The sequence below is a fragment of the Rhopalosiphum maidis genome, chromosome 3, assembly GCF_003676215.2.
Source record: "Rhopalosiphum maidis isolate BTI-1 chromosome 3, ASM367621v3, whole genome shotgun sequence".
NCBI lineage: Eukaryota > Metazoa > Arthropoda > Insecta > Hemiptera > Aphididae > Rhopalosiphum > Rhopalosiphum maidis.
In genome coordinates, this window is record NC_040879.1 from 12384987 (window position 1) to 12409568 (window position 24582).

The 24582-nt window shown below is 29.0% G+C and overlaps 1 protein-coding gene across 1 annotated transcript; it reads right to left on the reverse strand.

Moving 5' to 3' along the window:
* Positions 1 to 1222: 1222 nt before the first annotated feature.
* On the reverse strand, positions 1223 to 23288 carry LOC113559631. Its single transcript, XM_026965380.1, is given in 22 exon segments — positions 1223 to 1446; positions 1448 to 1777; positions 4689 to 5321; positions 7505 to 7777; positions 8550 to 8625; positions 8720 to 8801; positions 12980 to 13144; positions 13216 to 13455; positions 13521 to 13632; positions 13755 to 13972; positions 14071 to 14241; positions 14733 to 14888; positions 14974 to 15172; positions 16503 to 16669; positions 16732 to 16880; positions 16964 to 17141; positions 17289 to 17514; positions 17580 to 17737; positions 17853 to 18025; positions 18113 to 18251; positions 19033 to 19497; positions 23144 to 23288. Coding segments are annotated over 22 exon segments (4629 nt in total). The 3' UTR covers positions 1223 to 1272.
* Positions 23289 to 24582: the final 1294 nt, after the last annotated feature.

Genomic DNA, 24582 nt, shown 5'->3' on the forward strand with positions numbered 1-24582 from the left:
AAAAACACACAATATTTCAATGTACAAAACAAGAAAATCTTTAATAACACATTTTATGTATGTATGTATGTATGTATGTATGTATGTATGTATGTGTAACACACTGATACGTTTCTCTCACTTTTCGTCAAAAACGATTGGACCAACAAAAGCCGTCGTTGACAACAGACTTATATAAAATCTCACAATAAAAAAAAACCCCGTATAATTTAAATTCATATAATTAGTGCTTGTGTATACTACTACTACTACAGTACTAATACCGTTGACTGAACACAATTAATTGAGCGCTATTTAACTTAATGTAGAACAAAAATTTGAGACCCTCCACCGAATACCAATTTTTATACGTAACAAATGATTTTACTTGTCCATAAGAATAAAGGTAGGTGATAATTGTATGCGCACGCTCATATACAGTACATATAATTATGAGTGTGGGTATTATACGATCACTATAAGTTTTGAAAGTTATTAAGTTTATATAACAACTACAACTATGATTAAATTGTATATTATTATTAGTGCTTTGATCAGTGAAGTTAAGGTATTAATGAAAATACATTTAAAAAATAAACTTAAAAAAAACACTGACACATTGTTCAATCAATTCGGACGTGTTTCAAAATTAATTTCGTCATGATTTATTCAACATTTTTTTTATTATAACCGATCGCTTTTTTTTTTTACAATAACACTTATCGTACCCGGCATTTGTCAAACATAATATTACATATTGATAGACGTCTGTTTATTACTATCTACGTACACTACATTTTTAAAAATGATTGAGCATTTTTCACAAAATTCATGTGTGTTAGGCGTGCATATCTAATTGTTTATTTATTCACCAACCTATAATTATTATAATTAACTATAAAGTAAACAATAATATTATGTACACTTAGGGGGGGGGAGAGGGTGACGGTATATTTTTATAAAAAATAATAATAATAATACAATATGTACAGCAGAGAGAGGAGCCGGTATCCTTCGTTTATCATAATTCATAATATTATTATATTATAATACTATGTGGTCACTTCGATTTTGGAATTACTTTTATTTCTTAAAATTGTATATTTTTACGTCATTTTTTTATTTTTTTTTTAAATTTTTTTTATCGATTTTGATAACATTATGCAATAACTATTATAATAATTGCCTCGCAATGTATGATAATAGTAATTATTATAACTTACTAACCGGAAAAACGTGTTTATTTTTTTTAGACATAAGACATAATAATATTATAGACAGAGCGCGATTATTTCATACTTGAGCAGTGGAAGTAGCGCAACTGGCGTCCACCGATACGGCGGGCTGTTGGACGACGACGACAGGTTTACCGTAGTCGATTCGTCCGCCGCCCATGTGGAGTAGTCGCTTTTTCTCGGCCGCCGCGGTCACCATGTCCAACATGACGTACGCAGCGCTCGAAGCGATGAAGCGTCGCCGTCGTCGGTTTTTGTTGTTGCGCCGGCGACGGGGGTGGCGGAGGCGGCGATTGCAGCAGTTTTGGCGATTGCAGCAGTTTTTGTTGTTGCGGCGGCGTGGACGGTAGCGGCGGCAACGGTAGCTGTTGCTGTTGACTTAGCGTTGTCGTTTCGCAGCCGTTGATTCTGCCAAGATTGTTGGTGGCGGCACCGGCAACGGCGGCCGCTGCAATCATCATTTGTTTGCCACAATAGCCGTCGTTTCGGTTTTGTTGTTGTGGCGGCCGTGGCAATGGCGATTGTTGTTTATTGTCGAGGCAACAAGGCAACGGTTCACTTTTCTGTGATAAAAAAATAAAACGAAAAATAAATCAAAATTGTGAAATAAAAATCTAATAATTTTTTTTGGACATTAAAACTTGTGAGGCTGTGAGGGTGTTGTACCAGATGCGTATAGAATATATGAGTAAATCGACTAGGAAGGTATGGCGTGCACCACTCGGTGTGTCGCCACCGCGGTACTGAATAAGCGCAAGAGGGGGGGGGAGTTGATTATATTTAATGAAAAAAAAATCGCGGAGAGCACACGTAGACTTGTGACGTACTCGTCATCCCTTAATCCCCGCTGTTTCAATGCACAACTTGAACGATATTATGACGTATATATTATAATAAGCTTTCCTCGTACGATCAACTTTATATTTTTACCCGGCTGTCATCAATTAAACTTTCACCGCAATCATTATATTATAAAGGATCGAAGCGATAAGTGTAATGACACATTTTATTAAATAAAATAGTGAAGAGGACATCGAACCCGCATGCGTGTTGTAGGTATACCTACTATCTGGCGTTACACACACGTAACTGCACGATGAAGTATGATATACGTATCGCGGATTCTCACAACATTAAATAATTAAGTTTATTAATTATAGTAGACATTAGAACAGAGTATCGCACAGTAGTGTTGATAATAATAATAATAATGTGATGTTTCCCAAAGTTCAAACAATTGTTAATAATTTGTTTCGTGATAGGTGTAATCTATAGTATTATAGTTTTTCAAGTACTAGCCGTCTTATTTCCACATTACATAATGGATTGCACATAACTTTTGTACCCCTTCTAACAAAAAACTTGCGGGTACTTGAGACATTCCATGTACCAAAATAAAATATTTTATACAATATAAAATGTTTATAATAATTGTATAATATACAGTGGACGTAATATCACGTACGTGATTGCTATGACCCGAGTACATTAGAAATTAAAATATTATTATTATAAGTGATTATATTGCAATGATCAAAATGAGTACATTATTCTGAACAAATTCGGTTAGGTAAATTTTGGTCAATAATATTTTGCTTAAGACAACTTTTTCATTTCATCTATAATCTAAATAAATGTGAAAACGGCAATATTTGTCACGAATGCCCTCTAAAACTATTCATACGATTATTTGATTTTTTTGATCTAAATGAAAGAGTAGATACACCGTACACCGCACAACAAGTTTTGTACCTATTTCTGATTCTATATTAAGTTAATGCAAAATATAGTTATTAATTTTATAAGTAATCGGCTAAAACGCAAACAAAAATATTTATTTTTTTTTTTTTATTCTTGTTACCAATCATTAGTTATTCAAATTTAGGTTACTCGACAAAAAAAAAATACTGCTGTTAAATGGTTAAAAAGAAGCAACGCTGGACGGAACAACTATGTAATGTATCACAGTTATGACCGAAATATCATACATACGCAAATTAGAAAATATTATTTATCCACATTCTACACACGTTACGTTAAATGTTAGCATTAGGCAATCAAATTTAATAGGGATGTATTTTGTACGAGTAACGAAGTGCACGGGGATAGCTATAGTGGCTTATAAAAGTATCTATAAACATATTTATAAATTATAATCAACAATAAAATTGTATGCATATAATCATTGTATAATATGCAAACCGAATTTTGAAATCGTAAAATATAAAGTATGACTATAGAGTGGAATGGAGGTGAGCAGTAATCTAGTAAATATGATTTTTGTGTCCACAACAAACGAGTTGTCGTCTAAAAAGTCTAAATCATCATGATAATCTAAAAATCACTGATTTATGTCATTTTTTGAAACTGGAAGTAATTCTTAACTGCTATTATACGTCAATAGTTGGTACATAATATTATTGCGTAACATACAACAGCCAATTATTATCAACTGGCAACACTATTCCAGTCGAGGAAATTTAACATTATATAATACGTATACTCGACATTTTTACGAATTATGTTTAACAATCTTCTGACATCGATATATGCCATTGATTTAGTTTTATCGAATTTCTATCATAATTTCTGAGATTTGAGGTCATGGAATATTCTCCGCAAATATTCAAACGTTAACTGTTGGAGATTGTGGTAGTGATTAATAAGGGTGCATATGAAATGAGTTCCACCAATAAACTTCTTTAAATTTAATTTTTGCTTTTTTAAGCACACTTTAATTTAGTCTATATCTTAATACTAACCGAGTCCTGTCAAACTTTTAAAAACATAATATTTTCCTTCTCATTTACTTTTAACAAACGTAAGACAGTTTATAAGAAAAAATGTATTTACATAAATAGTTATTAATGTTTTATTTTTGTTAATTTCGGAATACTCAACAACTTTGATAAATATGTGTAATATACAGTGTAATTAAGTTGTTAAAAATAAATAATACATACATTTATTATCTTATATCGGTGAAAACTTTAGCGATAAGCTTTTTACACATTTAAGTCATATATATTTTATTTATAACAGCTGCAACATTTTTACTATAATTTCGTTTTCTTTAGTTATGAAATCATTTCTTTCAGTTGGATTCGGTTAATGTACTAATGAAAAGTGTTAAATAGTGTTGGTTTATTCCAACTATAACTATAAAAATGCACAATATACCTATATATTCACATAATATATACAATGCAAAATAAAAATAAAATAAATCTGTGGATTCGATTGATATATTTTTAGCTTTTCCCTTAATTAGAATATATTTCTTTCATGCCGGATTAATTCAATTAGTTAGTTATTTTTTTCATCGTTCAAGCACGGGACTCAAATGCACCTAGTACGCACCTAGTGGTAGTATAGGGGGGAGGGTAGGACAACGTGTTAATATACAATTTAAATATTATAACATTTATAACTTATAAAGCTACCTTCAAGTCATAGCGAAAATTATTCACTCGCCTGTTCGTGGTGTGACCGGTTTTCGTCAATGATAGATTCCACGGCGGGAAATACAAATTCTTTTCCACCATCAGCGGCGGGCGATGAATTACCACCGCCACACCGACTGAGGTGTTTATCATTTGACTGCCGCTGGTCGCCCACAAAACAGCTTATGACCGCCGCAGGGGCAACAACAACACTGTCGCCGACCAATCGGTTTTTCGTGACGTCCTGACAGATGTTGCTGCCCTGGTAGCCATTACTACTGGTCCGGTAACCATAACCGCTGCTCTGGTAGCCTTTATCGCTGCTCTGGTAACCTTTATCGCTGCTCTGGTAACCTTTACCGCTGCTCTGGTAACCTTTAGCACTGCTCTGGTAACCTTTGCCGGTGCTCTGGTAACCGCTGTTACCGGCGCCGCTTTGGTAACCGTTACCGCTGCGGACGATGTTGCTGCCGCATAGCGCCACCGTCGTATTGCCGATCTTTGGGATGGGTGTTATCGTTGGCGTAGCTGGCAACGAAAAGAACGGCATGACAGGTTCCGTGGGCTGAACCGCCTCTAGCACTTCTTCTTCGCTTTTCACACTGTTGCCGTCGCTAAGACTCTCGCTCTTCGTTTTTGGCAACGATGACGATGGCATTATGAGCTGTAAACAGTCAATAACGACATTAAAAATAAGGACGAGTTAATGACCATTTTAGTTTTTTTTTTTTTTTATTATGATTATCCATTGCGTTTACACCCTCTTTCGTTGAAAAACTAAACCTCTCCCGCCTTGCCTAGTTACTACCCTTTAACTGTTAGAGAATAATTCTATAGAATTCAATTGTCATGCAAAATAATCGACGGTAAAATTCATCTCGATTGTTCCGGTTCACCAAAAACTGTTATTCAGAAAACAATAATCAAGTACTTATGTTTTTTTTTTATCATACGACATACCGTAAAAAATTGCGATTATAATTATTAATATTATATTATAAAAGAACCTAGGAAAATCAATCTGTCTCGTAAAGTAAATTTCGAGTGTACATCGTGTCATTGAATAGATAGTGAATGTGTTAAATTTGAGTTCATTGATGTATGTAAAAATTGGAACTATGTATCAGATCTTACTCAATTGCTATAAGGATATAGTTGATAATATACATAATATTTATATTTCTGTTAGACGTTAGTTATTTATTTTAGTATTATGTGTGTAAAACATGCATTAAACTTTAACAAAATAATTGATTTTTATAAAATTTTATCATGTAAATTAAATAATAATAATTTTGTTATTAACTTTTGCGATATTTATACAGACATATAATAAAATAATTGTATAAATAGGATCATTGGAATCTCGTTACAATTTCACTATGCATTGAATGTTATGATAATTGCTAGGCAATTGCGAAAGGTTGTTCTTCTACTATCATAAATAATAAAATGTTGACTAAATTTAAACTTGTACTGAAAAAAATATGACTGCATTTTCAATATCTCTGATGAATTGCAATAAGCAAAACTTAACTTATAAGGTATCCTTTGTAATTTAAAAAAAAAATATGTTTTGAAATTTTAACTTAAATATTTATAAACCGTTCTATAATCACTAACAAATTTAAATTTATTTTATCCTCATTTTTTTTTGTATAAAATGGTACTATATTATTATTAATATTTTTAATCATCATAATTCGCACATTGTTGTGTAAAGAAACCTGTGAAATAATTTTAAATTTATAAATGATCAAAATAAAAGTTTAATTGTTATTTTTGTAAGAATAAATATAATAAATACACCTTGACATGTAAAATACGGGTATAATACATCCAGAGAGATAATGCTCGAATTTTATACATTCAATTTATATTTACTATTTAGACTAATAAATTAAGGGACATTTATGGAATAATCCTGGATGTTTGTCGATTCGTTTATTTGGACAGTGAGGATTTTGAATATTGTTTCCAACAACAAATGACGTTATCTTGGGGATTTAATCATGTACAGTGAAAAAAACCTATGTATTGAGACGGATTAATTTAAATGACAGATCTAGTAAAGCAAACGTAATTGACCTGCAAATATCCTCTAGTATATATACCAGTTATAAATTAAACAAATCCACAACAATAATTAAGTAGAGCTGTCAAATGACAAAAAGCATTTCATCGGTCACATCATGAGATGTATAGGTACGTACTATAATGACATGCGGTCAAGTAACGTGTTATGAGTACAAGTCTATATTGAAATACGGAATCATGATTTTGAAACATGTTTAGAATTATGACCACCAAGCCATCCCACACTCTTATAGTATAATATTATATAGCCATAATTTGTTGGAAATATATTAGAAATACATCGATATATTTCCAATTATAATTGTGGGTAGTAAGTAATAAGTTTTTATCGAATTTTATTCTAAATTTCTATTTTTCTACTCGGACATAATAATATATTACAACTACATTTTTTAAATTGTTCTGTTTGACCATGATTTTCGTATTTCAATAACTTTTTTTAAAAAAATCGAAAAAAAAATATTATGTTATTAAACTTATACAAAAGTAGTATACATATTTTTTTTAATAATTTATAACTTGAAAATATTTTTCATAGTTTATTATTGATTTACATTTCAAAATTTTATTTAAGAAAAAAAAATTTTAATTTTAAAGCGGTTGCTTTTGAGATTGAGCATCTGAGTATATTTTGCCAATTATCAGTGCTTAACTGTATTTTATAGGGATATTCAACAGTGTATTTCCCGGTGTATACGATAAAGTCTGGAGGATATCTAGCAATAATAATAATAATAATAATGTATTCACTTGATGTTTGCTGGACGAAGAGTCGTCGTCGTCGGCCACTGTAATGGTTGTCGAAGCCGTCGCGGGACTCCACCGGGACGACGGCAGACGCTCGGCACTGGCATTGACGCTGCTGTTTTTGCGGCGATTAGACCCTGACGAATTTCCGTTGTAGAACGCGATAGTGGTGGCATCAATGTCAGTCGGAGCGTTTTCGTAAATAATGTGACCGTCCTCCACGTAATACTGTTGACCCGAGTCCAACACGTTTTCACCAAAGTTGTTGTAATGGTCCTGTAGCAGGTTGGCGTGTGATTAATATAAAATCATAACGATAATTTAACACAATGACGAGAAACTTTCGTGAACGGAGTTAAAAATACTGTATGAAAAAATAAAGCGTTGATGGGCGAGTTGAATTAGACAAATCATCGTAATACGTATAGACGATGTTTTATCACTATCAGTGGAAGAGGGTATAGTACGAACGAAGCGCGTTGTCGAAATGCATAGGTAACTATGGAAGTAAAATGACGGTAATTATATCGCTGTCGTTGTTTAAATATTACTATGCTTTGGCAAAACTATAATAATTAAGTATACACCACCCTCATTGTTTGGCTTGTGGTCGCGATATGCCGTGAAAAGCTTTCGAAGGCAGTAATTTGCAGGGACCGTATACCATTATAATTATTACCTATATTGCCATAACCATTATTGCTATCGACATTTTGCCGGGTAAAATATATTTGACGAACCACAAATACGAATTTTGTGTTATACTTCTTAAAGCGGTACAATACTGTTGGTAAATAAGTATAAAGTAAGTAACTATATAAATTTGTGTTAACCGCATCCAAGCCGATAATTTTCTTATTTTCTACCTTACAAATTTAAGCAGTTTTAAATTATTCTTAGTAATTATTCAGAGTGAATATGATACAATAGTAATACATTTTATTAGAACGCACGACAGCACAAAATAAAAAAAGTTAATACAGAGAATACCTAACGTTAACGAAAGTTTCAATGCATATAATAATATAGAGTATAGACAAATACTTACAAATTTAAAATTGATGTTCAACGTGGGTGGTAGAACTACTTCTACGTTATGCATCACTTTGTATTTTCTCCAAAGTCTTACGAAAAAAAAATATATACATTATAATAATATTAAAGTTAAACGATACTGAAAACAATATAATAAGTATTATTTGTACATATGAAATTTACCTGTTACCCCAGTAAGTGGAAACAGTGGACAAAACGATGAACAAACATGACCATATGACTAAATGAAGCGCTAGAGGAAGACCTAAGGAAAAAACCACAATAACTTAGTTATAGAGAAAAATAATATAGTGAAAAAACAATTATGTTACAACAATATTATAACCCGATAACGTTTACAATATTCACTGCATTATAATATGGTATAAGTACAAATAAAAATAAAAACACAAAAACGATTGAATGTAAGTAGTTTGTTAGGTGTATTATAATTTATAATGGTTATAAAATAAATTTAATACAAGTATATTTATTATATCTTAAGACTTAAATATTATGAATTATGATATTGGTTAATTTTTAATGGGCATTAAATACGTATTATTATAAAAGTTAAAATAATACATATTAGAGAATGAGAAAAAAAATCAAATAGTAATTAGTCAATATGACAATGAAAGTATTTGGAAAATGATATGACCACTTTTAAGTAAGATACACAATGTACTACTTAGAGATCTGAGAAACCGACTACTCATATTATGTCTGTTTCGAGATATATTTTAAAATTACGTTTTATTAAGCAGTAAAGTATTATAAATGTAAATAACTATTTATTTTCTAATGAATTATAATCCAAAAATATTTTATTACTAGATTATATAACATTAAAATGGGACAGGAATAGCTTAATACCTATATAAACACTAGTTGTGTTAAATTATATACTTAAAATAATAATAATAATAATCATTAAGACGGCGTTTTATTCGCTTTTAAATATCAGAATATGATACATTGATATAATATAGCAATATTCCATTTGCCATTAATATATTTTTTTTTAAACAAAATAATTTTGTCATGATTGTAAATAATTAATTTCCAACCCAAACGTGTTTAGTATAGTATTTACGAAGTGGAGCGTGCTTGTGTCCGTTTGTACGTTCCTATTTTTCGATAATTTAGTAGAGATAATTAAGCCACATAATTATATATGTTTTATATTGATATATTTTAAAAGGTCAGAAATAGTACAAAATTATAATATAGGTATTATAAAAATTAATATTACATATTTCTTTTTAGGGTTTGAGATAAGTTATTTTAATGGATTTTAATGTTATTTAGTTGTTTGAACAATTTTATTCTAAGCTAGCAATAACTAGGAAAACACCTACAGTAACAACAGCCTGGCATCTATGCGACTTTGGAGACGATCCAACAAAAAGTAATAAGTAATTTTAATTTTTTAAATATATTTAAAATGGTAAATATATACGCGTTATATTTTACATTGTGTAATTGCTTAGTTAATAAATTATAAGTTTATAACACGTATATTTAATTTGATTTGTGTTAATAATAGGATACATTATATTATATTGCATGTTCGGAGAGTGTATGGTTTGTCTGTTCCTTATTTGTTTATTTTATAATTTTGTTTATCGTGTAGTCTACAATCGAATTTATTTTTAATCTCCTAAATTCTAAAACTGTAAATTTTTACAATGTTGAGTCTGTTTTTCAACCGTCGAGTAAAATTATTATACGTTGAAATAGTATAATAGTTTACCTTACATGGAATTCGTTTTATTAATATTTATATCTAACGTAATAAGTATATTGCGAACTTGGTATTTACTTTTTGCTCACATAAAAGCATTTGAATAATTGTTGCTCTAAATAATAAAAATAAAAAATATATATCTCCATAACTGTGAAAAAATAAAACCTACCCTTTCGTTTATTAGGGTACTTTATAATAATGCAGCAAACAGATAAATTGTCTTCAAACTATAACTTCTAGGGCAATTTAAAATTTGTCGTAAAAACTGTTTAGTTGAGGCTGCAGATGATTGAAGACTGGGGTTTAATGTACTTCGAGACGATTAATTTTATATATAAATATAATGAATGTGAAAGCGTTAATATGCAATAATTAATGCACTCGATTAACAACAAATGTGAAAGTACTTAATTTAAATTTAAGAAGAATGATATAATTAAATTAGTCATGTTTGAAGTCAAGATATTTTGCAGTTTTAAATTATACTTTATTTGTCAATGCTTGTTGTAATTAAAATCTTTTAAATTAACTAATCAAAATTAAATAAATGAGCAAATTTACACATTATGAAAACAAAAACCAACAACATAACAATTTTTATTGTTCATTTACATTATTATTTCTGTGTCAATCAAATATTAGGTGTACTTAAATGTTTTGTTAATAAAATATATTTATGAGTAGTTTTAAATTAATATTATATATTTATATTACACGTAGTGACATTTTACATACGTTTTATAGTACAAAAAGGGTCTATTGTCGGAATTACACCGATACATACCACGTAAATTAAATGTAGCGAGTAGCCCTAGGCCAAAGCCGGAAAAAAGTAAGTGCCTTTGCATCTCAACCCAGGTTTATATTATAGGACGAAACTGACTAGCCAGAATTGGTACTATTATAACAATACACTGAAGCGATGCCCCGCGGAATCATGATGTGGATCGGCGACCCAGACCCTATTCTTTTTGCGGACGGTTCACGAAATTAAAACAATATACAACTTTTTTATTAGTGTATCGTGTACATCCTATATAGTATATTATATAAATAAAAAATAAGTCATCACAACGACCCGTAAAGTTTTTTCATTCGTCCCACTAACGACATAACAATATGTGTCTATTTTTAGATATATAAAATTAAATAAATTATCGCCTTATAATAAAATTGGTACATCTATTAATAAAGAGGCTACACTACTGTATAAAAATTATGGTACTGTGAAGATATTACGAATAATTATTTTCATATACTTATTATTATTTATTGTATAATATTGTATTTTTTGGTTATATTATAATTAATTTAATAATATTATATTTATTATTATATTCACCATATGCAATGTATAATAATAATTACTTACTAACCAGAAAAAAGCTTAAATTTATTTTTATTGAAAATGGAACTTTATTTCAAATATAATTCGAAGTTATAGGTTATTTTAAGTTGTAACAGGTTTCAGAGGAGTTTAATTATTGTACAACGAAATAATGATAAATATAAAGTTTCATTATCAAAGAAAGTGATGGTTCACGTAAGCTAAGTCCACTTTGGATGGTTGATTTATTGCTATTAACAATTTTTAACATACTTATTTACTATAAAATATCATACTTTTATAAATTTAATTTAAAATTCATAATGATTAAAATAGGTATCGTTGTTTTTAATAAGTGAAACACATATCTACCAAATTTTCTGATTACAAAACGTACAATTCGAAAAAAAAATATTAATTACTTATAATATTCAAGTACTAGATCACTATTAGGAAGTAATAGCAACTGTTATGAGGGACCTCGAATTAAACTTTCAAAATTCAAGTAAGAATTTTCAATAACAAAATTTTTTAATTTTGCAATTTTTTCGATTTTGATGAATGTCGTCAAGATTCCGATTTAAAACTTTATGATAAATATTACTATGACCATGTATTATAGTTTTTAATTTGTACATGAACTACTTTTATCGATTCCAAAAATTACTAGAAAATTGTCTTCAGAGAAAATAAACAAATGATAACATCTTAAACATAAAATTTATATACTTATCGTTCTGCTCGAGTCTAAAAATATTGGAACACTTATAAAAATAAATGCTTAAAAAAAATCTATTTAGGTACTAACTACTAAACTACCAATAGTAAAACAATTGCTGTAAGATCAATAACTTCTTCTGAACATGTATCGTTCAAATAGACATTAACAAAAGAAAAAAAGAAATTCAATAATGAGAGTAATTTTATTTTTTCAAACTTAATGGTGGACGTTTTGAATCAGTCAATGTTTCCGGAACAAAACTGTACGTTTTATATAAAATGTATTTAGCATTTAGAATAATAGTTTGTTAAACAATATTACGTTATTTTAAGTTTTGATGTTTGCATCTTTGTAAATATCTGTTAATCATTTTAAATTTTACAATACTGTATTCAGCTATAAGATACCTATTCTCAAATATTATAAAATATATAAAACTTTATTAATTTTAAGATTTATGATTTCGAAATATATACCTACATGTTATTATTGCCAATATCATAGTGTTTAAATAATTGATATTTGCTTAAATGTTGGTTTTTATACATTTTTATAAATAAGCACATTATATTTTTAATAATTCATTAAATATCGTCGCAGTGAAAATTTTAAATATATTAAAAGAAATTGTTCATTAAAAATTACCTGGCAACACACAATTGACCGACCCTGGAGTCGACCATTGACCATAATATGGCGTATGAGGATCCAGTGGATTGTTATTCACAGCTCTTACAGCAAATGAAAACGTTTGTTGACCCCTATCTTGTTCATTATTACAATCGGGAACAGGCACACGAAACACGTTTGCTAGGTGAATAATAATAAAAAAATTATTAAATTTTATGAATAAACCTAAAATTGAGTACAATGATATTTACAATTGCTGCGGTAGTAGTAATTGTTAGGATTTTCTTGTATTTGAGTGGAAGCTAAAGCGGTGGGTGAAGACGATCCGCCATTTGTAGTAGTTTGTTGTGAATTTGTGGGCCCACTATGATGCGCTACAATTAATTCATAATAATCCACTGGACCAGCCGGTTTCACGGGTTTCTGCCAAGACACAGCTACCCTAGTGCTGTTTTCGTAATTTAATGTTGGTTGAGGAACCCTTCCTGGCACTATATATAAATATGTATATATAACATTGAATTGTATTGATATGATTTTAAAGTTTTTAACTCACGTCCTACAGCTGTTCGCACTTTTATGGGAAGTGAGCGCTCTGAACAAACTGTTGTGCATGCTGTAATGGTAATTGTATAGCTTCTATAACTCTCAAGGTGTTCCAGACGACACTAAACATACAATTTATTTTATTTTATTATTTTTGTTATTAAATACTTTTTTTTATTTTTTTCTTAAAATGTTATGAAGAATAAATATTGACATGTTTTAAGATATAAATTAAAATGCTAACCTTTGTGTCATGAACTGTAACACGACGTTGTTCATTTATGACCTGTTGTTCGTCGAATGAATCAATCAGATCCTGTTGCTGTAATACATCGTCCAAATAATAATAAATATGATAGTAACGGACAATACCATTCGTGAATTTAGGAGGCGACCACTGAAGAGAGACGGTCGTATTGGTCAGACTCGTGACATTTATAATAAGGTTTTGAATGTCGGGTGCTAAGTATTAAACATCATTAATTAATAAATATGAATACAATTATTCTGATAGTGAAAATTGAATTAGAACTACTAATATGCCAAATACAAAAATATACCTCCTTCTAGAGTGGTGTTGAGCAAAGGATCGCTATGTAATCCTTCGCCATGTTTAGTGATCAATGCAATGGTAACCATGTATGTAGTATATGATTTGAGATCTGTAATGCTTGCTATTCCTCTGCTATCTTGTGCCATCTCACCACTAACAGTCTTATTTAACATAGGTTCTAAAATATAATTTACAAATAAAAAAATAATTAATTTCACATCTTATATTACGTAATAATATAACTTTATTATAGAATTATTATTCTAAAAGTTTAAATTTAAATTTAATTCAATAATTATACAATATACATCAACCAATTATTCAATTAATACAAAAATAAAATATATCAAACTACCTATAGAATAGTATACATTAAAATAATAAGTATTTTCAAGACAAAACTTTATATTTCATAATCAATATCATTAACTAATTAGATATGTATTTTCATAGTTGAATTATAGTGAGATATGTTCACTTCCTACTACAATTATTTAAATATTTTCTTTTACTACTGTAGAAATAAGAGTTTAATGACGACAATTTTACTTTAGTTTATATTTAAATACTTCGAAATATATTCATAATGATTAATATTTTTTTCTACCGACTATAATACATAACCAGAACAAAATAAATATTATAAATAAGATAAATAAATACTATTACCTTTACACGCAGAATTATTTATGGATACTACAGGACAGTAAAATATACGAAATCCTAGAATTGCGCCTATTCTGTCAGAGCAGTCGAGTTTCCATCTCAATTCCATAGATGTCGAGCCAATCATATTTATCCAAACATTTTTTATTTTTCCAACGACTAATTAAAAAAAAATGTATAAATACAGTATTCAAATCTATACATTAGAAACTTAACGAATAAAATAAATTATTAATGTTTATACTTTTATTATGTAGTACTGTACATGATGCCCATACCATCCCACTACTAGTATAAGTGGGTTGATAAATACTAGTAACACCAGTCTTTGGTGTGCTTTGACTGTTAGCGCTTATGGCAAATTGATAAATTTTCATATGATCTGATACAGTAATATTATAGCAAGATTCTGAACTTGGTATATGCATCCAATTCATATAACCCTGTACATAAAAATCACATTTGATGACAATTATAAATATAAACATTATTTTTTTTTTTTTTTGGGGGTGGGGATTATATGTTTAAAAATTTGAAGTAGTTAAAATTTGTTATTTTTTTTGTTTTTTAACTCAACTAGTTCAAGTGTCTATAAAAATAACTTTAGTTAAGTTAAAATCATGTTGATGATTTTTATAACTGTGATTTAAATAAAATGAAAAAATTAATGTTATTCATTAATCAAAACGTATAATTGTCTAAACATCTTTAGCTGCTAGTATGCATATGCCGATATAAATGTATACCTAGTAGAATGTATTTTAACAAAATGTTTCGTATTATTTAAAAAAATCGATTTTTGTAACTTGCAGGGTGGTAATTTGAAAAAAAATTAATCAACTTATTCTTGATTGTGTTAAGTTAAGAGGATGTCAGGGCACTATTGGTTTTTTCTCTTTGACCCGTGCGAAATATGGCAAATTTACGTTCAGAGAATCAGCTTTTTCTTGTAAGCTTATTAATATTTATGTGAACTAACATATTATAATAAAACTTTAAGTTAATAATATTATATATATTATATTCATATTTTGGATGTTTACGATAATTCAATTTTTCTGCATTTTTAAATTGTAATATTTTATATACTCCTAATTTGCGGATATAAAAATTGAATTATCGTAAAAAAGTCAACGTATAGACAAAGATAATTTCCTTATCTTAAAGTTAGATAATAGTTCGATTAACTCTAATATTTAACTTAACAATACCGGATTGGTTCTATTGAACACCAATTCACTATGTCATGCATGAGTCACAGAAAAAACAAAGTGCTTTGTCATCCTCTTAATACTTTTTTCACAATTAACTTTTAACTTCTAGAGTAAAATAGGTATATTGTTTGTTTGCCATCAATTTATAACTCAATAGTTGATTAACTTAATTAACTAAAGTCAATAAACAATACATGTTAATGTACTTAGATTATTTACGTTCGGCTTACTAAAATTATTGTTTTATGATTATTTATTTGTTTTTATAAATAAACGGGTTATATAAAACCCATTAGCAAGATGACGAAATAATGTGAGTATACAAGTTTCGACTTAACTTAATAAAAGTAGGTATCAATGTAAATTAACTTATATATAAATGGTAATAAAAAAAAGTGTAATATTAGTAAGTTTGTCAAATAATGTATAATAGCATAAAATAAAGTATAGAATGGTAGTATGAAGAAAATAACAAATACAATAATAATTGTATTATCATCAAATAGCATTCGAATATGATGTGACCCATTCCCATATATATTTAATAAATTGTACATACATTACACTGGTATGGACGGTCCTTATCATTTTCACACCAAAATATAGTATAATCATTAACTTGATTAGTTGCTAATGATTTTTGACTACTAGCATTTTTCCACGAAAGTTCAAATACACCTCGTTCATCAAATGCCATTTTTGTAAACGATAACGGTTCGTCAAGTTCTAATAACACAGTCAACATTAAAACTTACTCAAACAATTTTAAATTACATTTGTGTACTTACTGTCTGATTCGTTGGGAACAAAAATTGTTGAATACTCGGTTGATAAACCTTCTTTATTTGATGAATACACAGTAAAATTGTATCCGATGTCGGTATTGAGTCCTTCAAACTTGGCATAATTCTTATATGTTTCGTTACTGCGGTGAATACTGTATTGTGAAACAAGTTTAAATTCAAAAATTAATTCAGTAATAAATTAAAATAAATAAGTAGATTGAAAAATAGTACTAACAGGGTTTTATTATCTGAAGTTGTGGTAGTATAGTAAGCACGATACTCAAACGATTCACCACATTTCTCGTTGTCATCAATATTCTGCCAATAAATAAACACGTCTCTTTTGGATTTATCGACAGGTGACGTTACACACTCAAAGCTTCCTACATCAGTTCGAGGAGGTCTTCTAGGTACTATAGGCATTATAAAATATTATGACATTAATTAAATTATATTATTGAAGGAAAAAATAGATATTATTTAAATGATTAAGTTTAATCGAATTTATTATCATATTGTGCAAACTACGCGTAACGATATAGATATATAAATTAACTTACTCGAAGGCTTGGTTTTCAAAGTTATACAGCCAGGAGGAGACCATTTGTCCTCCCCACGAGCAACTGAAGAACGTACATATATTCGAAAATCGTAATGCGTGAACGGGTATTTTAAATCGGTTACATTAAAATAATAATAGTCTGTGTCACGTTCTCGACAATTTGAATAAGAACTGGTGTGATTGGACGTTGATGACGAATTACAAACATCACTTACATTTACGGACTGCGAAAAATAAATGTTACCCTAGTATAATTGTTATTTTTATTGGAAAATGCACGAGCACTTACATGCCAATGTTCAGGATTGGAATCCCATTGAGACTTATATTCGATCTTATGAATTAGTTCTCGTGGAAAGGCTGTCATTGTGCCTACAGACCACCTTAGCATGGCACTAGATTGAGTTTTATCTACCACTGTAATATTAATAGGGCTCGCGGGGATAACTAAATCAAACATAAAAACATTTTTTTTTTTAGTAAATATATACAGTTATTATTTTAACACAACACATTTGTATTTCATAGTTAAATAAAATGTAAGCAGTATTATGTAATATACCATTAGCATAATGATGAAAACGAATAGTCGTAGTTGAGTTTCCCAATATGTTATCACCAATTAGTGTAAAATAATAATATTCGTATGGTTGTCTATATATTGGTGTAGTAGAGAAATCCCAATAACAAGTATTTTCTCTGGAATCTGAATCCTTAGGACAATTTATAATAGTTCTAAAAAAAAAAAAAGATTCTTTATAATGTAGGAAAAAAATAGTTTAGTTATTAACCCTAACTATATAAATTACTATTATACATTACCTGCCCCCAGCACGACCAGGTAATCTGAAGAATAACTTGTATGATGTTTTAATTGGGTTCTCTGGTTTGGTCCAATTACATGTCAAACTTACCCAATTATCAGATATACAAGAAAAATTTGTAATTATAGCCGGCTTATCTAAAAAACAATATATTTAAAATATTAAAATAATTGTTATTTCTGTATAGGTAGTATTGATTATATTACATATATGTATTCACTATGTATAATCAATGGTAGTAGGTATGTGTATAATTTACACAAATATATAAATTACAAGAACTAAAATTTAAAAAAAAATGAGATTTGAAAGGATATACAACCTCACCGTATGTTTAGTGTGTTGTGTGTATAACAATTATTTAAAAACTCTTAAAATAAAACAATGTACTTGAAAATAGCGAAGTGTTTGGCTTATATTAATAATGCTAATAATCCACTTAACTCGAGAAAAACAAAATTAAGATAAATAATTAGAATTAAATAATCAATCAAAGAAGACATATCAGTCTCGACTAATGATAAGAAAATAACAGTTTGAACGATTGCACTTCAACTACAATAAAACAGTAAAATATTTGTATTTACTGCAGTACTTATACAATAAACTTGAACTGCAATATTTCATCCTGAGCTGAAAGTTTATTTAAATAATCGGTGTATTTAATATTATTATTATAGCTGCCATCTCGTCCGATAAATTTTAATCCCGAGCAATTTTTAAACATTAAAAACGCTGTCGGAATTTTGATTGAAATTCATATGAAATTAATTTTCGCAATGGAACACGCGTACACATACAGTATTATACAGTTTTTTTACGGTTTACAACGATTTTTATTACAAATAATTACTAAAATACTATTCATAATTAAAAAAAAAAAAAAAAAAAAAAAAAAAAAAAAAACGGAGTACTCACATCCGACGGCAACGCTGTTGAGGCACACCCCGACCTCGGATGCTTGCGATACCAGCGAAGGGGGTCCACTGGTTTCCAAACTCGTCGGCGGCTGGGTGGGAAACGTCGGCGAATCGCTAGACTGCGTGGATAACTGTGCATCGCTGCTATTATCGTAGTCGTGATTAGGACGCAGTTGTTCGTTAAGTAACAGCGTGCAATAATAGGTATCTCGGCCAGCCGGCGGATCGGATATGTGTAGTTGAGCCGCCGTTGAATTGATAATTGTCATGTACTGTCTGGACACGCGTTCGGCGTTCTTGTAGAACATGATCCGCTGACTCGGCGTAGTAGCTTCACCGCCGTCAGCGGTATCATTCCGAAACAGGTTTCGCACTTTTTCATTATCGGGATCTAAAACGCACGTGATTTCCAAGGGGACTCCGGTGCCGTATTCAATGACAATGTCGCCTCTCGGAACGGTTACTAAAATTATCAACACCACATTGTGATTAACACGCACACACATTACATTAGAATAAAGGCATTTAATGGATAGGTGGATCTGAATATTGGTTTCGTCGATAATCGAGCAAAACATACTAAATTAAAAAATGTAAATTATATTTTCTAATTACAAATTGTCTTTGTAAATAAAGTATAATATACAAAGAAAAGCATTTATAGTTTTTATTTATTTAATAAAAAATAATAATAATTGCAAATAATTACACATTAATAATAAGTATGTATATTAAAATTAATTTTAAGATAATACGTATTTCTATATTAAATACCCGACTACTAATTCAATAAAATGACAAGATTATAATAAGTTTAAAAACGCTTGAAATTTATTTAGAAATATTTTTTCGGCTACAACTCGTCATATCAACCGTTAGGTGTGCATGCGCATAGCGTAAATATGCAAACTATATTGCACTATTGCAGAACTACAATTGATCTAATGGATATGCATACTAAATTTAAAATATTACTTTTTTCCTGGTATACAATATATTATAATTATAAATTATCACGGTCGGCAACACTTTTTGGGACTCTCGTTTTTGGCCCTCAGTTTACGTAATAATTAAAATGCTATATCTTATTTCAATTATTTAGTTGGCTATTTTTTTTTCTTTAAAATTCTTTAAATTATCGTAACCGTAAGAAATGACAAAATTTTGCGCTAATTTATGAAAAAATAACCTATAATATGTATTATATATTAATATAATAATCAGTAATAATAGTTTAGGTAAGCAACGGGATAATAAAAATATTATGGTGTCGAAATAACCTTTTTTCCTACGTCCATAATAATTTAAAATAAAAAATGAACATGCTACAGATCAACAATTATAAAAAATAAGACGAGACTAACAAAACGTATTTATGATGCAAGTTTTAAGTAGGTGTAAGTACACGAATTTAACCAGTACTTATACCTATGTATACCTATAGCTTTCCGAGTGAGTTTTCATTTACAGACAAAATATATTGGTGTCAGCATCGTGAATTTGACCGGCAGTAAAAGATAAATAAGTTAATATTAATGTTTGGCGTTTATCAATCATCATTATTAATTATAAAAGCTAAAATGATGTAGACCATTCGAAGTTGTTGTTGCGCACAGTAGTATTCGCAATTCGTAGAACTGCGAGTGTCAAGCAGAGCGTGCTGACCAGGCACACTCAATATCCGAACGAAACAGTTCCGAAAAAAAATCTCTTGTAAACCATTCACATCCCAATTGACATACTTAGTGACGAATAGTTTTTACTGTTTTTGAAATTGGCGTTTCTAATTATTTCAATTTCGTGATGTCCACGATGCTTTTTTTATTATTATCATTCGAGCAATTCGACCACGCCAAAATTCAAACAAAGAGAACCTCGTCATGCTATCCGCAGCAGATTAGAAACGTTATAAAATATATTGTACAATAATAATATTGTAGTGTTAAAATTAGAATATAGATAATTAGTGTCATACGCCAAAGTAGTAAAAATAAGCCATTAGTCCAGCCAGTTGGTCGCATTTAAATGGTGCTGTCAAGTACTACGTATTAGATGTTTTAGTTTGCAATAAACTACAAAAGCTAATGGTTTCAATATTTTTTTAAACATTTTTTTATCCGAGGTTCTGGCTATAGTGCAGTCGTAGTCGGACACACGACGTTGTCACTTTTACAAGCACCAATAACAAGAAGATATTTTTCTCACGCAGTTGCACTATAGTAAAACAAACAAAATAACTAAACGTAAGGAATCAACCGATTCTATATCTGAAAATTATCTAAAATCATAATAAAGGCAAAAATCTGTTGAAATTATTCGTCGATAAATAAAATTTAAAGAAATGTGATGTATCAGTATAATAATATTATAGTATAATAAAGTACCATCGAGTATAAATAGTGCAAACATATTTTATAGCTACTAATTTATACTCAATTTCTATGTTAATAATATGATGAGTGATGACATTAAAACAATTTAGATACTTGTATTTTTAAGGTAAATAAAATAATTAGAACCATCAGTAAGAAAGCGCATATCCGTATTTAAATTAAAATTGTTTTAACGTTACCATTAAAAAATTTAATATTAATGAGTTAATATCAACTAAAATATTGTGTATTACAAAAAACAGCAGTGTGTCACATTATTTTAGTTATTAATTATTACTTATCATCTAGTATTATATACTACGATAAATATCAATATGTGACTTTGAGATACTGCATTCCCTAGAGATTTGATTTAAAAAATCACATGTTGTATAATATTTACTTAGTATAATATTGATAAAAGGCTTATTTTGTTTGCAGTATTATTATTTTTACAACACTGGTATAAAAAAATGTTATATTTTTATTTTTGGTTATATTTAGTACAGATATTTTATAGTTTTTACATTATATAACTAACTAATGTAGGTAATACTATTATTGTAATATTTTATGATAATGGTTTTTGTAAGTGTTGGTAAATCAATATTAAAACAATGATGATACTAAAGATTACAAAGTTTATGTTTAATAATTATACTATTGGATTGTCCTAAATTAAAAAGCAACACCTATCTCCTTAAAAGTTTAATAAATTCAAAATTAATTGATTTATTAGAAAAAATGAAATATTAAAACGGCCGTCTTTTCTCTCATTCAAGAGGTATAATATTTTAAATGGCACCGATAAAAAATATTGAGAACAATTTGTAATGAATGCAAAAAATAAAGCTCACTAAAAAAAAAAAAAAATCAATATTTTCAACTCTTTTACTTTTGCATTGCTAAGCACATAAAAAACTGTATTGAACAATTTAAATACACGTGTATACATTTTGTGCATAAAACACCTTGTAAGTTAAGGTACTAAATTAAATTATATCGAAATAAAAGATTTTGAAGTTCATTTTTAGGTTATAGCTGACTTATAAGTCACCTCTATGTGATTAAATAAGAAGTATCAGTTACAATATTTGTACATTAAAGGAATCTATAGTCGGGCTCAGATATCTAGTATATTTCATAGCAGTATACATCAATAGTGTCGTGGTTTATTTTTAAATTAATTTATTATGTTACATTTAGTGAAGGCTGTTGAACAATACATTGCAACTTTAAACTTTAATATTTTCAATATTAGCGGCTAAATGTATTGCCGAAATTCGAACTACGATTTATAATTATTGTATACCTACATTGGCTACATTATTTTATAAAAAAGAATGAAATTATATACATCATAAATTATTATTTTTTTAAGTTTAAACCCATTACATTTTATATGAATTTCATAGCGCGATAATTATATTCTTATTTAAGTACATAATTGTTATTTTTTTTATTTTTACGGTTTTTTATATAATTAGATGAAGCGTTCTTAATTAAGAGTTCAATTTGGTATCTTGCCAAGAGAAACTGGCGCTACAGTAATAATATAATAGGTATGCTTCATATAGCTGAGAATATTACGAATAACAGTATAGACGAAGACACCATAATTTGTCAGATAATATTATAGTTTTATAGTTTTGCATTGCAATTAATAGTGTTATTATATAACCATTATTTACTAAGATATTTAACAACTAAATGTTTAAAAGCAATTCGTATTCTTACCTCCAGCTGATTTAATACCCGGGCCACAGGTTATCGAAGTGTACGCCAAATTAACTAATAATGACACCAACATCAATGTTATCCATGGCGGTCTCGGTGGCCACCAACTGTGTCGGTGACTTCTTATGTATTGTCGTTCCCCCATGTTTACATCTCCATTGCCATAAACGTATTGTTGCGTTCAATATTATAACCTGTAATAAATAACAAATGGAATAAAAAAAAAATTCGACGTTTTATAATATTCGAGGTACAACTGCATAGAGCGAAATGTTTACGAGATACAAAGGCATTTCAATATTTATATTAAATACATTTACGAATCAATGAGTTAATAATAGCCAATAACCCACTCAATAATTTAAAAACGTCTACTGTGTTTATGTATATATGTATAAATATATACAAAATATCCACGAGGACCATCAATTTCATTTTAATCATAAAGCATTTACTTCAAACATCCTTCCACGGAGTTGCGTCTAAACACAATATATGTACATTGTACATGTATATATGTACAATATAATATATTTACGTTAAATAGTTGGATGAGAATTGTTATTATGTAAATAATCCTTTAGCCTTTTAGATTTACCAATATACAAAGCAAGTTAAATTTCCACATGGTTTGTTAAATTAATTCATAGCTATGTTAATTAATAACTATATTCCCACATTTCTGCAATAACTGATTGTCTTTTAATTATCTACCTTTGAAATATTACGTTTCTAGACATAATTTCAACATAACTTTTGGGCAGAAATTCAATTTTTGTTTTTAATTGTTATACCTAATATATGGTTTATTAATTATTATGTAATTTCAAAAATAGAAATAATAAAGTACTTCAACAATAATATCTATTATTATATATCATAATATAGGTGTGTAATTTTATAATGGATGTCCGAATTTTTTTGTGGATCAACGTCACAAACGTTAAAACTCCATTGTCGTAAAAAGTTCGTCATGTATTTAAGTTTAATGAATCGCATAGTATAGTTGACTGCCATTATGACTTTTAAAAGTTATCTCGGGGGATTTATCACGAAGTAGTAAAAACATAACAAACGGCATAGTTGTAAAAACGTAATCAAAGCGACAAGCTTGTGGGAACGGCACTATTGTAGTTTTGGTATTAATAATTTTACGGTGCTCGTGAATGTTTTGTACAAATATCGGGTACTGTACTTTATGATTTCGATGCCTCATAGTTTGACATTTATTTGCTATTGACAATAAATTAATCCATACCTATACTTAGTGGAAGTTGTGAAAATCCAATCCAATTAAAAAGATATACATATACGTCGTAAGCTACTACAAAACACCCAGAAATCAATCACGTCAGTTTGGAGTAAATGCCTATTTGGTTCGTGTAAGCTACCACTCGTAAAATTATCATTGATTTTTTTTCTTTAGTAACAATTAAATC